The 15,817-nt window shown below is 42.0% G+C and overlaps 1 protein-coding gene across 4 annotated transcripts in view; it reads left to right on the top strand.

The window, feature by feature from the left end:
* Nr2c2 (nuclear receptor subfamily 2 group C member 2) overlaps positions 1 to 15,496 on the top strand; it is a 58,991-nt gene extending 43,495 nt beyond the window's left edge. For all 4 annotated transcript variants that reach the window (XM_055628610.1, XM_055628607.1, XM_055628609.1 and 1 more), the window contains 7 exons: positions 489 to 622; positions 1,119 to 1,296; positions 2,113 to 2,234; positions 4,745 to 4,884; positions 5,538 to 5,675; positions 6,553 to 6,658; positions 9,866 to 15,496. In XM_055628610.1, the coding sequence (XP_055484585.1) occupies positions 489 to 622; positions 1,119 to 1,296; positions 2,113 to 2,234; positions 4,745 to 4,884; positions 5,538 to 5,675; positions 6,553 to 6,658; positions 9,866 to 10,040 (993 nt within the window). In that variant the 3' untranslated portion in view covers positions 10,041 to 15,496. The remainder of the gene's footprint in view (positions 1 to 488; positions 623 to 1,118; positions 1,297 to 2,112; positions 2,235 to 4,744; positions 4,885 to 5,537; positions 5,676 to 6,552; positions 6,659 to 9,865) is intronic.
* The last annotated feature ends 321 nt before the right edge of the window (positions 15,497 to 15,817 follow it).

Here is a 15,817-nt window from a genome sequence, read left to right as displayed (position 1 = left end):
CACAATTATTGGCCTCTGTACATCTTTGGCAAAATGTCTTTAGATCTGTCCCTTTTAAAATTAGGTTATCTTTGTATTGTGTTACTGAGATCTTTCAGAATTCTGGCTATTACACCATTGTCAGATGTGTGACTTACAATATTTCCTCCCTCTGTTTTTTTGTTTGTTTGTTTGTTTTTTTAACTACTTTCTTAATATTTTCTGAGGCATAAAAGTTGTGGTTAGAGATACCTACTTTATCTATTTTTCTTTCATTTAATCACTATGTCATTGCATCACATCTGTGGATGTGTGTGTGTGACCATAACCAAGATACAAAAAAAAAATCCTGATCCATCCTGATCCTGTGGATATACAGGTGTGACTTTATTCACACCTAGAAGCTGGCCTTGAATAAACATATTATCTTCATTTTATTGCCCTTAGGTCATTCACTTGTGTGTGCTAATTTTTAATATTACTTTTTTTTATATTACTATTATTTATAGGCTGAAACAAGCCAAGGAGCTCTTGGTACACTGGCAAATGTAGTGACTTCTCTGGCCAACCTGAGTGAATCTTTAAATAATGGTGACACTTCAGAAATGCAGCCAGAGGACCAGTCTGCAAGTGAGATTACTCGGTATGAGCCCTTCTGATACTCTATATTCCCCAGGCACTGTGCTGTCAGGATGGATGTTATAAATCAACTGTGGGCACCTATACTGGAAGAGGACCCACTTACATCATGTGCCATAGGCAGTCAGAACTATAGTTGATTCCCTACACCAGGGTCTTCATCAGACAAAATGTTCTTTGTCTTGAGCACTACACAGAATAGTGTACCTCTTTCCTGTTTCGATTTGTTCATACCTGTTTTCTGGGTGGCATTGGCTAGTTGCACAGCGTGTTTCTCCCCTGAAGTTTGGCCCTTTGTGTTTTGCTCTTCCATTCTGGCCTTGGTGTCAGGCCAGATAGGTGCTTGGTGGGAGCCACTGAGTCCTCTGCTTGGTCCTCCTGTTAATTTACAATCTTATGGCAATATTCAGATCTGGGTGTACGGGAAAGGACATGGATCTAAGTAGAATCAGCTAGGGCTCTCTTACTGTACTTACCATTGATGTCTGTTTCATTTTTAGGGCATTTGACACCTTAGCGAAAGCACTTAATACCACAGATAGTGCTTCACCTCCAAGTCTGGCAGATGGGATAGATGCTAGTGGAGGAGGGAGCATCCATGTCATCAGCAGAGATCAGTCAACACCCATCATTGAAGTTGAAGGCCCCCTCCTTTCAGACACACATGTCACATTTAAGGTGAGTACACATGTTAAACATGTGCTACCTGTCTCCTCAGTATGCTTGAGCCAGGCACTATACCAATGCTAGTCTACAATGTTAAGTCAGACCTTGTAGCAAATTCATTTTCTAATCGTGGCAGAATCTTGAATTTCAAAGCATATTACTGTTGCTTCTTTATGTAACTGTTTCACAGTGCCATCTGGTTCTGAAAGTGACCCTGCAATAAGTGTGACACATCATTACCAAGACAGACTGCCATGGTGCTAGCCACTGGATCAGGAGCTGGCTGCACTGCCTCTTTCTTGCTATGACAGCAACATAGACTTAGGCAGTCACTTTGCTATCTCTCTACTATGTACAGAAGTCATCAGATAAGCTCATTAGCAAGTAGGCAACCAGACTCTGATTTTAATTAAATTGCCCACTAGAGCCATAGCCATTCTATCTTTGAAGAATACCAGTTGGTCCTTAGTCTTTCCTCATGGTCTTTCTGTGTATGCACTCCTAACAGGGCATCAAAATGCTTTCCAGTCTGTAGTCTCTAAAATGAGTCTCTTGTCTCAAGTCTCTGTGCTGGAGAGATCTAGTCAGTCACTTGGCTAGTTAGGGTCCTTGACTACAGTTGCCCAAGGCTTGCTTCTAAGACACCAGAGCCCTTGTGAATATTAGTGTCTGGAGCCCTGACAGGCTGTTCTTCTAGTGAGGTACTATCTTCTTGCCCAGCACCCTTTCATTATAATCTTGAAGCCATCCTTAAAAACACATGGTCAAATAGTATGACCATACTGTCTCTCCTGTAGCTCTTGTGTCACAGTGCCTCCTATTTTCCAGCTTACAATGCCCAGTCCTATGCCAGAGTACCTCAATGTGCATTATATCTGCGAGTCTGCATCCCGCCTGCTTTTCCTGTCCATGCACTGGGCAAGGTCAATCCCAGCCTTCCAGGCACTTGGGTAAGTGGCCTTTATTCCTGGGTGTCCTTGAATAATGGGAATTGCTCTTCTAGGAATGAGCAGCAAGGTCTCTGAGGTCCTTTTGAGTATGATGGTTCCAACTTAACTCACTCAATGACCCACAGTTCTATTAAGTGTAGTTGAAGGAAACAGTGGAACAAGTTGAAGGAAACAGTAGTTCTTGTGTGTGCCAAAGACTTGTTGCTAGGAGCTGTGTCTGGCCTTTGATAGGAAGAATGTCAGGGCACTGGTTCCTGTTTACACAGTCCCTTGCCTCAGTGTTGGCCAACCTGTGAGGACCACTGGCCTGTGGCCTGTTTGCTTGTTTATGAACATCACTGTTTCCTGTCAGTCCCAATGCCAGCTCTGCTAACTAGGCTGAGTAACTAATGTCCAGTTTGAATATGAAACTGTTGTGGCTTATAGTCTGGCCAGAACATAAAAAGCCACATGATACTGGGAATGAAGTGAATGGATGCATGCTGCAGGGTAATCACCACAGGTAATATGTGAGAAACATTAGGTTGTCCACTGGTTCATAGCAGTGGCCTACAGTAAGCAGATCGGGGTTGAGAATCATTAATGGCATTTGATAGCTATAAGGCTGTGGGAAAGCCATCTCACTTCTGACAGAAATAAAGCACCTTTAACCCAGAGCTGAACATGGAAGGGGATCTGCAGCGTGCTACTGGGTTGAGTATTGTGGCATATGTCTGTGTCCTGTGGCACAGGACATGACAATAGTTCACCTCACTTCGTTATTAAAGGAGAGATGGACAGGTTTGGTTTTTCATTTTCAGGGCAACTGGATAGGCACTAACTGTTGAATAAACATTTGCAAATTCGTGTGAACTCTTAGAACATGTGGGAGACAGTTGACATCTCAGTCATGCAGATGTACTGACACAGCTAAATAGTGATGTCCCTACTTCCCTGAGTGGTTCTTGTTTTTCTATCTGAGCAATTTAAAAGCTTCTCCAATGTCTTTGCCCAGGCTAGTACCTTTAAAGGTGTTTTTTTGTTTTGTTTTTAATAAAACACATACTATTCTTAAATCCTAACAAATAAAAGCTGTACCTAGGAAATGAGAATGGTTCCATGTAGCTGAGTTGAGGCAACTAGAGGAAATAGCTCTGTCTACAGGCTACTTTCTCCAGCTTCCAGGCAGATTGGGAAATTCTCCTGAGTATCGACTACACAAGAGCTGTTTCAGTACCAGCTTTAGCTGTTCTGCCTGCCAGGCTTGTATTCGCTTCAAAATCTGTAGCCAGTGCTTTTCCTTTGATCTGTACAGCTGCTCATCTTTGCTGGAGGACCTGAGTCACAAACACCCATATACTTAGAGCTGAGCTAGGACTAAGAGGATTTAGAATGTTATGGGAAACCTTAATAAACTTTAGTAGAGGAGCTATGGATATGGTTTAGTGCTAGAATGTTTGCTTTATGCATCCCCAGCCCCACAAAAACAAACTTTAGATGGTGTGTATGTGTATAGAAACAAGCTCAAGTATTTTTCTCAGGTACAAGATACATGCTCCCCAAGTAGGCTTAGGGGAGCATGCCTTGGGAGACAGGGCCACTCAATTAGCTAGGTTTGACAAAACCTGAGCCCTAGGAACCTAGGGACTTGCACTGGAGTATGCCCAATGCAAGCATACTCTTCTAGGGACAGCAGGCTGGGAAGCGTGAAGCTAAGGCCTAGCAAGAGAGTCCTATAGATCTCCATCTGTCTTGGCCTCCCCAGTGCTAGGAATTTTAAGTGCATACCACTACTATTAAAGTTTCTCATTACTGGGCCTTGGGAGATGGTTTTGTAAAGAGCCTGTGCAGAAATAGAAAGACCTGAGTTCAGACCCCAAGAACCCATATAAAAGCCAGGCATAGAAGTGGTTGTCTGCAAAACACAAAACTGGGCTGGTAAATATAGATTCCCTGGCGCTCACTGGCCAGCCTGCCTAACCAAATCAGTAAGCACCAAATTTAGTAAAAAGACCCTGTCTCAAGTGGAGTGTGGTTGAGCAAGGCATCTGATGTTGACCTCCAGCGTACATGCAAATGTACACATACATATATACCCATACAGTAATGGACACATACCACACACACATAAAAAAACGTGTTTCTTTTTTTCTTTTTTAAGTTTTTCTTTTTTAACTATGTCACAGCTTGCATGTGGTGATCAGAGGGAAATTGAAGGGTACTGGTTCTCTCCACCATGTGGATTTGGGGAATCAAACTCAAATGGCTTAATGGCAAGTATCTTTAGCTATTGTGCTACCTTGCTAGCCTAAAAAAAGTCTTATAATTTATCATCTAAAGGACTTTTGTGAAAACCTTCACAGACTTACTCAAGGACTTGGTCAATTTTTCTGTGAATGACCTGAACATATAATAGATCATTGTCACACCCTTGCTAGATGGTGGATGGTGCTGAGACTTTGAGTCTGTAGAGCTCACATGCTTAGAGTCAGCCACATGCACCACACTAAGCCTTATCCTTATGTTCCCAGACAGGACTGCAATACCAGCCTGGTACGGGCCTGCTGGAATGAGCTCTTTACTCTTGGCCTAGCCCAGTGCGCACAGGTTATGAGTCTTTCCACCATACTGGCAGCCATTGTCAACCACCTGCAGAACAGCATCCAGGAAGGTAGGTCCTAGGGTTATGGGAGTGGAGTATCTTGAACCAATCTGTACCTAGATAACAAAACCCAGCCTGTGTCAGGGTTGACCCAACTGTTGTGACTGGACAAACAACTCTCCTCTAGTAAGATCTACAGTGGCATCTAACATTTGATAGTCCAGTGGATTAGCATGTGTGGCCCTGCAGAAACTAGATCCTATGTACTGAAGTATGAGTTGTCATAAAAGAATTAAGCCTTGACAAGTACAGGCTGAATTAGCTATATTACTGAGGCAGTGTGGACAGCGAGCTGAATGTAACTACCCATTTTAAAGAAAAGTAAGTTTTTATTTTATGTTTGTGTGTGCAATGTTCACAGATCAAAAGATTGCATCAAATCACCTAGAATTGGCATTACAGAATTGTTATGAGCTGCCACATGGTATGGGAACTGAAATCAGGTTTTGTACAAGAGCACCAAGTGCTCTTAACTACTGAACCATCTCTCTAGGCATAGACACCTCTTATTATTCAATTTCATTTGGAAATGTGCTCTTGACTAGCTTGAAATGACTTGGTTCTCTTTAGAAAGTGAACTTACCTTCATTTGTGTGTGACTCCTTAAAAGACAAGTCTTGTTCTTAGCAGTTTTCCTCAGAGGTTCTGATACTTTTTTCTAGATAAGCTTTCAGGTGACCGGATAAAGCAAGTCATGGAGCACATCTGGAAGCTGCAGGAGTTTTGTAACAGCATGGCGAAACTGGATATAGACGGCTATGAGTACGCATACCTTAAAGCTATAGTTCTCTTTAGCCCCGGTAAGATATGTGGTGGGGACTTGTGACACTTTGCACTGTGTCTCCTGATGTTTCTGAACTTGGCCATGTTGCCACCAATTGTGTAGGCGAGCCTTTCCATGTTTTACATAACTCAGGGTGTTCATAATAAGGGCTTTGATATCTAGCATCAATACATCAGTTGTTAAATGCCTGTCACTACAACCATGAAGAAATGTGCCTGGGGATTCATGTTCTGAACAGATCTGATCTTTACCCTAACCAAGCGAGTGGTTAAATAAGACCACTGTACAGTAGTCATTTTTCTTTGAGCGTATATAATCCAGGCAGATCGAAACTTAGCTTTACTGTCTCTGGATAGCAATATGTCTGACTGTAGCAGCTGAATAGGCAGAATTTCTGGTGGAAACCAAAAGGCACTTGGGCTAGCCTCACATTCTTCCTCTCTACAGCTGTTCTCAAAGCCTCTAGAGAAGTTACTTGGGCTGATCATTAACCTCAACAGCAAGGATTGAATGTAGTATAACCTTTCTCTTCCTCCTCAGACTCCCTACTTTACAACAAAAGTATCAAAAGGAGTCATTATATAATTAAATATCTGGAAAGAGAATATTCCTCATGTATCTTTAGAAATCTCTTTCCTATAGTAAAGAAACTAGTTTAGAGCCAGTGGGGGGGGGGGTGTTAGATTTTGCACCCCTCCTGCGATTCTTGCAGCCTTGGAAAAATACAGAGCAAAGCCCATGTGTCTGACAAGTTCCTAATTCACTGAATCAGCTTTCAGAGTTTGATTGCTTATATTTGATAAGAGTATCAGCAAACTAAAAAGAAAGATTAAGATGTCTATAACACTTTCCAAATACAGAGGAAAACTTGGGGTTTACTTTTCTGTTTTCAGATCATCCAGGTTTGACAGGCACAAGCCAGATTGAGAAATTTCAGGAGAAGGCACAGATGGAGCTACAGGACTATGTGCAGAAAACCTACTCAGAAGACACATACAGGTGAGGCACAAGACTGCCCAACACAGAAAGAAGTGTGTGTGGCTGGGTCAGATTGTAGCAACCTGGCAGAGCCTCTTATAGATCACTGAAATAAGGTGTAGAAATAAGAAAGAGTGCGCAGGGCTGGAGAGATGGCTCAGAGGTTAAGAGTACTGGCTGCTCTTCCAATGGTCCTGAGTTCAATTCCCAGCACCCACATGGTGGCTCACAACCATCTATGAGATCTGGCGCCTTCTTCTGGAGCACAGGTGTACATGCAGGCAGAACACTATACTAAAGAAAGGAAGGAAGGAAAGAAAGAGTGCGCAAAAATAAGCATATGCTAAGCAGGAAGCTTATAACTGCTGCTACTAGTCAGAAAGGGGGTGCTCTTCTGGAATTTAATTCCTTGAGGCTCAGTTCTCACACATTAAAGAGGTGCTCAGTACCCTTGGGGGAAGTTACTTGACAAGAAAGAAATCTGGCCCATATAAAGGAGTGAGTTGCATAAGGTAATTTTGTCCTTAAATAAAATTGGTGGGAAAAAGTCCCTTTACGTAGGTAAGAATTAATTAGCAATATTTTAACAATAGGGTGTGTATTAGCCTCATACAGATTTAGACAGTATAGTTGATCTATCAAAGAATAGAATGTATGACAAGCTTTTCTAACTCTCCTCATCCTCCCAAAGTAAACGAAAATAACAATCCAGATTTGTACACTCTGTGTAGATTTCTGTTGTACCAATGGCTCTAGTGGATTTCTCTGTGTATAGTCAAGACAGTTTTGTGCACATCTCCTTAGCCCAGGTATAGGTTCCTAAAACCAATTTCCACTAGGATCATTGAAGACACTGAGTCACTTGTAAAGAATTACTTCAGTCTCTGGTATATAAAGAGTGGGACTGTCTATTTATGTACTCCTACCCACATTTCCAGTCTGGCCTTGTGTGCAAGGAGATTGTTCCCTTAGGCCACAGTGCTCCCATAGTTCCTATGGTCAGTAGATGGCCCTGGAGTCTACAAGGCAGAACTCCTCACTCTAGAACCAGAATTTGGCAGCATTAGAAAGTAGATGTCTCATTTCCTGACCCAGTTAGGGACTCAGGAAAGAGAGGTTAGAGATGAAGGTACTTAATGGGTGTCAGGGACAGAATGAGGAAAGCTTTCCTACAAGAATCAGAAACCCACTTAGGCATAATCCTAGGGGAGAGCTTTAAGTATATAGCATGTTCTGTTGCAATTCTCTTTTTACATACTTTCTAGGAGTGTGAATGTGTGTTAATATGTGTATGTGTGGGCACATGTAGCAAGGTGCTTCATTGGAGGTCAGGGGACAACCCTTCAGAGTTTTCTCTCTCAGTCCTGAGACTTGAACACTTGGTCAGACTTTTTGGCACACTCCTTTACCTACTGAGCCACCTCACAGCCCACTTTCCAGACTTTCCCTATTTTGTACCTTTTTTCATATTTGATTCTCTTGAAGTACCCTGGCTTGCCTCCTCATTCAGCTTGATGAGGCCCAGCTGAGTTGGCTGGTACTCCGGAAGTCCAGCCTCATTTACCTTGCTGACTTCCTGAAACCACTTGATCTGTTTAACATCTCAGATCAAAAAGAAAAGAAAAAAGGAAAAAGAAAAATTAAGAAAGAAAATAATTTAAACGAGGTTGGCCTCATACAGAAATCCACCTCCCTGTCTCCCAAGTGCTGGGATTAAAGACATATACTATTACACATGATACCTACTTCCTTTCTGTGTTGGTGCACACAAATGAGAGCTCTGGGAATCAAATTCAGGTCAAAAACAATCTTGGCAGCCAGCACCTGTTATGTTGACCCCCAACCATGTAATTACTTTCATTGCTACTTCATAACTGTAATTTTGCTACTGTTATGAATTGAAATGTAAATATGTTTTGTTGTAGACTCCCAGAGGGGTTGTAACCCACAAGTTGAGAAATAGTAGGCTAGAGAGATAGCTCAAAAGTTATTGCGCTTGCAGAGGATCAGGGTTCAATTCCCAGAACACACATGATGGCCAATAGCTGTCTGTAACTCAGTTCCAAGGGCTCTAACATCCTCATCTGACCTCTGCAGGCACCTAGTATTCACGTGGTACACATACAAATATTCAGGTAAAGCATTTCATACACATCAATCTAAAAAAAATTTTTTTTTCATAAATACTGCAGCAAATTTGGAACACCCTAGAAAGCGGAAGAGGGAAAGAAAATTACTTCAAAAAGCATTATTACTCAAGATTACCTACTATTAATATTTTATATATTTGCTTTCAAAACATGTTATACAAAAAAATAACTGGGATCATAAATTCCAGAAGGGTTGTTTTAAAACTTTTTTTCACTTGGCTACTGATATACTTTGCCTACTATCTCATGGCTATCATGCCAAGGGGAACAAACCATGAACACACACACACACCACAGCTGTGCTCCTTTTAAATATTTATTGAACAGTATGGATCTGTTTGCTTACCAGTAACTCTTAGATAATTATGTCTCACTTAGCTGGCTTCCCTCTGACTTTACTCTTCTTGCTTCAGCTTCCTGAGTGCTGTGACTGCAGATGTGCATGACCACAGTATCCTTTATTGAGTTTATAGTAGTTCATTATGGAATACTCCATATTTTAACTTACTGTCTGATGGTGAATTTCCAGTTTTTTGTGTGCAGGTGGGAAGAGTAGCATTAAGCAGCATGAGAACTTCATACTTACTGTTAAAAACATTTTTACAGCCTGGCACAGTGGCACACACCTGTAATCCCAGCACTTGGGGAGGCAGATCTCTGAGTTCCAGGCCAGACTGGTCTGAAAAAGAGTTCAGGACTGCCAAGGCTATACAGAGAAAGCCTGTCTCAAAAAAAAAAAAGGGGGGGGGAAGGCCATTTTTTACATTTATGTATAGGGGCTGTGTATAACTGTAGGACAATATGTAGGAGTTGGTTCTCTCTTTGCACCATGTGGGTTCTGGACATCAAACTCTGTCTACTGAGCCATCTCACCAATCCTGCACATATATCTTTTGTACTTTTTGTTTCTCTTCATGCTAAACTTTCATTACTTTTTTTTTTTTTTTTTTTAATTTCAACAACAACAAAGAAGCAGATTGATGTCTGGATTAGTTCTGTGTGGGTCCAAAAGGACCTCCAAGAACTGGCCACAGGCAGCTAGATGCTTCATTTCTCTAATGTCTGCTCTCTCTTCCAGGTTGGCCAGGATTCTTGTCCGCCTGCCAGCACTCAGGCTCATGAGCTCCAACATAACAGAAGAACTTTTTTTTACTGGTCTCATTGGCAATGTTTCAATAGACAGCATAATACCCTACATCCTCAAGATGGAGACAGCAGAATATAATGGCCAGATCACTGGAGCCAGTCTATAGTGCACAGCTGACAGCCACCAACAGTGGGATGCCTCCTAGGACTGTGCAGGTGCAAGGGAAGGGAAGTAGCAGTGTCTTGGTTTATGCAGGTGTCTCCAGTGTGTTAGCCACTTCCTCCTGTTCATCCCAGACAATAGCAACTAAAGACGAGTAGAATACTTCCCTGCCCTAAGAAATGTTTTCACACCTTTTGGTGCAGCAGATTTTGGAATAACCTTCTAATTCAATTTGTATTTAGAAATTCTCAAAGGGCAAAAAACAATACTGAAGTTTTATAATATCAGAGACTAGTATTAAAAGAACCTAAGAACAGTATGTGTAAATACATTTAAAGAAAAACAAAGAGTCCTTGGAATTAATAGCTACTAATTACCAGGGTAATGTTAGCACTTTCTAAGCATTTCTTATCAAGTCTGCAATGTTACCATCTTGCCTGTGGACAGTGCAAATGGAAAACCGTCTCTTTTGTCAAAATGCTAATGATCCCTGTGAAAACTCACTAGGGTACAGGAGACAATCGCTCACATTTAGAAGAGGGCGGCACTCCTAGCTGTGCACAGTGGTGGTGCTGAGCTAAATCCCTGTGAATGAGATGTGGATTCCTGGCATTGTGTGCAGGTGACAGAATTGGCAGTGACCCACTAAGAGCTGCTGTGTCAGCCAGAGATGCATGTCACAGTCCTTGCCCACATGGTCCTGATCCTTGATGTCTGTCTGCAGACTCTTCCAGAACCTGGGCTTCACTAATTTTCAAAATTAAGATTGGAGCTTGTCAGCGTGCCTGTGATGAGAGTCATAATTCTTCCATGACTGAAAGTTTGTCCAGCTCCCTCTACCAATTCATAGGAATTGGAGCCTTTGACCAAAAAAGTTCAAGGTGGGTGATATGCAGTCTTCAGCAACATGACCTATAGAAGTTCATGGTGTTCAGGATAAGTACGGCTTCAGCAGTGAGGGTTCCTATTACTGGTGTGCCTGGAGAGGAGCCAGTATCTTCAATTGTTCACTCAGAACCTGCAGCTGAGTGGGACTGAACAAACGGCATCAAGATACATTCTTTCTGATCTCTGTTAGTGGTTTCAGTGTACTTGAAGACCATGCTTTTCAGTTCCCCCACGAATGTGCTAGTCCAACAAAGCCTTCTGGGGCATTTGAAATAACAAGCAGACTACCCTCTAAAGAGGATCCAAAAGCAATCCTTAGACAGGGCATATGGTGCAGGCCTGTAATGTCAGCACTTGGGAAGCTGAGGCAAGAGGATTATAGACTCAGGGTCAACCTGAGCAACTTAATGAGGAAACTCCTGAGTTTTAAAAGGGTCTGGGGAGTAGGGTAGAGTGGTGACTTAGTGGTAGAGTGCTTGCCTAGCATGTTCTAGGTAGGTCCTGGGTTCCATTCCCAGTACCAAAATCAAAAAGAAAAACCCTCATTCACAAATTCCTTCAAGTTATAATGATAATAGCTACCAACAAGAGTGCAGAATTCAGTTCCAAGGAAGACAGATCTGACTTTAAAGCTCTCTGCATTCCCATGGGCACAAGACTGCAGCAGCAGGAAAAAAGTGGAAGGTTGGGACAGGTACTTGGTATTCGTTTTTTTGATAGCAGAAACTAAGAAAGTTAAGTTTGTACCTGTTGGTGGACAGGTACAGCTATGGAGCTCAAGGCTACATTGGCTGTTTTCTTTTGAGGCGCTAATGACACTTTGTCCACTGCCAGCAGGGGTTAAGTGCAGATAGTATCTCTAGCTTCTGAATTCCTAGCTAGATTTGTAAGCCAGTATTGGAGAACAGCAGGGATGGCCAGTATAAAATGGAAAGGATCTAATTTTGCCAGCTTAAGTTTCTTTTTTCTTTTTATGTGTATGTCAAAGTTAAGACAAAAGGATTAGACATGAGTAAGTATGGGTCTATTTAATATCTTTAGAGGTTTCCTACAGTACATATGTTCATCCTATAGTTTCTGGCTTTGCTTCCCTTAAGATTTTACAGTGTGAGCATGCCAGTTGTTTCTAGGCCACTCAGACAGGGCCTGGGTATCCCAGTTCCCATTAGGCTATTTAGACTATGGTTGGATAAGAAGTCCCAACCTCTGGTAAGATGACACTAGAGGAGTTGGGGGAGGATTTTGCTTAGAAAAGAGTTAGTGATTCTAACCTGGTCCTTTGTAAAAGTCCCGTCATTGGCAATGGCCAATTCGCAGGGCCACTTTGGTCCAAACTCCCTTCCTTTACTGGTTGTCCAGATTTTCGTGGCCTTACCTTTAACAATTATATCCATACAATGTTCTCTTTAACTGAAATCATTTCAAACTTTGAATGTTCCATTCCATCTCTTGTCAAATGGACCTAGGAAGGTCAGCCCCAATTTCTTTCTTACAGATAGCGCATTGATGCCTAGGCTTCAGCTTTCAGGACTTGCCACCCTTGATTTAGAGTCTGTGATACTCTAAATCTGATGAAGCAGGACTGACCTGTCTAGACATTCCTCTCTCAGGGAGGAGCTCTGACCTGGCTAACTGGGCTTTTCCAGAAATATCTCAAATAAGGTTAAGATAGTTCCATGTTGAAATGTGGGATTAAACAGGACAGGAGACGTAGACAGAGACCAAATTCCCTAAGCAAGTCATCCTAGTTACTCCTCAAAGTGTTAGTTGGTCACTTCCAGTTCGCAGTGTGTTGAAGGGGCTTATTTATTGCCTACTCTCATGCTGAGGCTGCAGTTGAGGCTGTACTGTCTTGAGTTTCTGTACTCAAGTTTAAGGAGTCACTTCTGCCCGTGGAATGGTTTTCTAGTTTGTCAGTGTCAGTATTAGATGTGGACAGTGTTACTGAGGCAGTCACGGCATCAACCAGGGTGGCCAGTGTGGCCCCCAAGTGGAGCAGTATCACCCACACTACACACACTTGTTTCTTGAAGGGTAGTCCTGCTCATGCACTTCCTCAAATCAGTATCCCTGACAGCAGGAACTATCATCTGGGACCTGGTGTCATGGGGGTCTGGAAACCTGTTGTGGCTCTCCAGTGGCTGGGTGCAGTGGAGCTGTTGGTGCTGCTGAAACTCTTAAGTCCAAGCTATGAAAAAGCACCACCTAATAGTTGCTTTTCTCTAGGGGGAGGGTCCTGGGAACATCTCACACTGGCAAACAAAACAAAACAGAAAGCCCTACCTCTTCCTTTGCCTAACTTCCAGTCTCCAGATTATGTAGTTCTTTGCAAGTCTTAGTGCTTTTGTCAATTTCTAAAGCTAACTCCAAAAGGAGATGGGGTTGGCCTAGGTGTTTTGTATAAAGTTCTGGACTTCCTCATTGAGTGCCTCCCACCAGTGTGCACTTTCTGTGCACTACCTGTCCCTTCAGCCGCACTGTGCATGTCCAGAGTTACAGGCCTAGATGACTGAATGAATGTACATGTGTTCATATTATCTTCTTTGTACAGTGTATATAATGTGTGTACATAGGTGTACATTATGTATACAGACATGTAGCCACATATTCAAACCTTTATGTTGTCAAGAGTTGATGCTAGCATTGCTAATGTGAATGGATGTGGGGGTTGTAAGGTTCCCTTAACAGGGACATTGTGCCGGTGAGTTTCTTACAAACTTCATTTTCCAGGGACAAGGAGCTGCCTGGGCCAGGTGTCACTCATTCCTGCACAATGAAGCCTTGAGCCAGAAAGGTCCTGACAGGAGGGCAGTTCTTTAAGTTTACAAGGGCCCAGAAGCTAGAAGAGATGTTAGCCTAATATCCAAAACTAAGGCTATATCTGCCTTTTTTTTTTTTTTTTTTTTTTTTCACAGAAGAGTTTAGCCTAACTGGAAGGAACTTAGTGAGACCCTCAGCCTTCTCCAGAACCTGGAGCTTTGTGTGGCTATAGACAGGCACTTAGGAACCAAGGGGCTGCAGCAGTTTTCCCTTGTTTACCCTGTGCTGTCAGCAAGACTTGGTGGTAAAAAAAAATAACCAGCCTACCAAACATTCTCTGAAAACAATGCTGATAGCTAACTTGTGGCATATAAACCACAAATGGTAAATTGACCCTTTTAACTAGAAGTGAGTTTTATCCTGATTTAACTACATTCTGTAAAAAAAAGTTAGTATTTAATAGTAAGATAAGGTTGGCATACTTTGCTCATCCACCAGGTCTATTCTAGTGAAATTTGTCCCCTCTATGATTGGGATTTTAGGCTGAGATGTGGACTTGGGAGATGGGGCCCAGCCTACTAAGGGCTGCTAGTGGCTATGGTGAGCAGGCACTTGGCTCTGAGGAAGCTAAGTGTAAAAACTTGCCTGACCCATAGGTTGCTTTGTGTTTTTGAAATAAACTACTGGAGTGTTCTAAGAAATAATTGTTAAGACTGTAAAGACTGTAGTTAGTCCTCAGTGCCTTTGGTGAGACGTGGGTCATTTGGCTTCAGCTTCCCACTTGTGTCCCTGGCCTCACCCCTCATGGTTGTTCAATCTTGCCTGTGTTATTATTGCCTGTTGTGACAATCGCACTATTGAAAGTGGCTTTCCAAGTAAAACACAGGGAAGCTTGGCAGTCTCTAAATGAATCCTTTCATTTTCTTTGGGGGCTATTGTCTTAGCAACAACTTAAACAGTAAACTTAAAAGTGGCTTAGGAAGGAGAAAGATATCAGACATTTCTAATGCTCAGCAATATGCACTTTCAGTTAATTTTCAATAATTTTAGTATTTATACACAATGTAGGAAAAAAGCTCAACATTATCACTGTTAAGTTTTAGTGTTTGGGTAACATTTGGTATAGACTGCACATTAAAAATGGCCTTTCTTCAGGAAGGTACCATCAGTTGTCATCCCAACAGCCTGCTCATTCACGGATGCCAATGCTACTGCACACACAACTCAAGTGCTGTAATATTTTTCTAGTCTGTTTTCCCAATTAACTTGTAAATCAGTGTTCAACTAGTTTTGTAACTGAAAAGCTGCACATTTTTCATAGTACCAGCTAGTTTGTACCTGTAGTTTGGATTTCTCTGTTAAGATACAACTGAGTTATCTGCCCCCACTCTTTTTTTTTTTTTTTTTTTTTTTTTTTAAGGACATCTACTAAAGGAAAGTCCAGTGTGAAATTTTCTTGGGACCGGTTGTGTAACTTCTGCCCTTCATATTATAGAAAATGCCATGGATGCCATTACCTTTTGATTCCAGGTTTAAAACCTGTGGAGAGCTGCCATTTTGTACAGCTTTTCTCCCCATGTAAATGAGCTATGTGATGGCATTTAAAACCCGCATGCTCTTTTTAAACTGAATTTTCTATTTAATCAATGTCTTCAGTCCTGAAGGAGAATCTGCATCATTGTGTCTGTGTAGAAAATTGCTGTGCATGGTTATGAGCGCCTTTTACTAAATGCTGTTCAATGTGGCTTTGTTGTTGTGGCTTAATACTACCTACATGAGGTTTATACTATTAAAGTAAATTAAAGATTAGAATGTGTGCCGCTCATCATTTTTTCCTCAAAACAGTAATATGTGCCCTGAGCCCCTCCTGGGAATGTTCTTTGCCCTTCATCATTTGGAAAGACCTTTGGTGGAAAAACTCAGACTAACCTCTCTCATGGCCATAAAGCATGGGGGTAAGGACCCCACATAAACATTTCCAGAGCATGGTGGACCTTGCAGATATGTGTGTGCAGTCAGGTATCAGCAGGTGTTAGCCACACACACTGGGTATTTGCTGTGGGGTTTAATAAAGTGTCCTCAGATTCAGAAGTTGAATGATACTGCTTTTATGACTCCTGAACTATACAGGTG

The sequence above is a fragment of the Psammomys obesus genome, unplaced genomic scaffold (assembly GCF_907164565.1).
Source record: "Psammomys obesus unplaced genomic scaffold, mPsaObe1.curated_primary_1811, whole genome shotgun sequence".
Lineage (NCBI taxonomy): Eukaryota > Metazoa > Chordata > Mammalia > Rodentia > Muridae > Psammomys > Psammomys obesus.
Note: the sequence above shows the minus strand (reverse complement) of the source record. Positions and strands in the feature narration are given on the sequence as shown.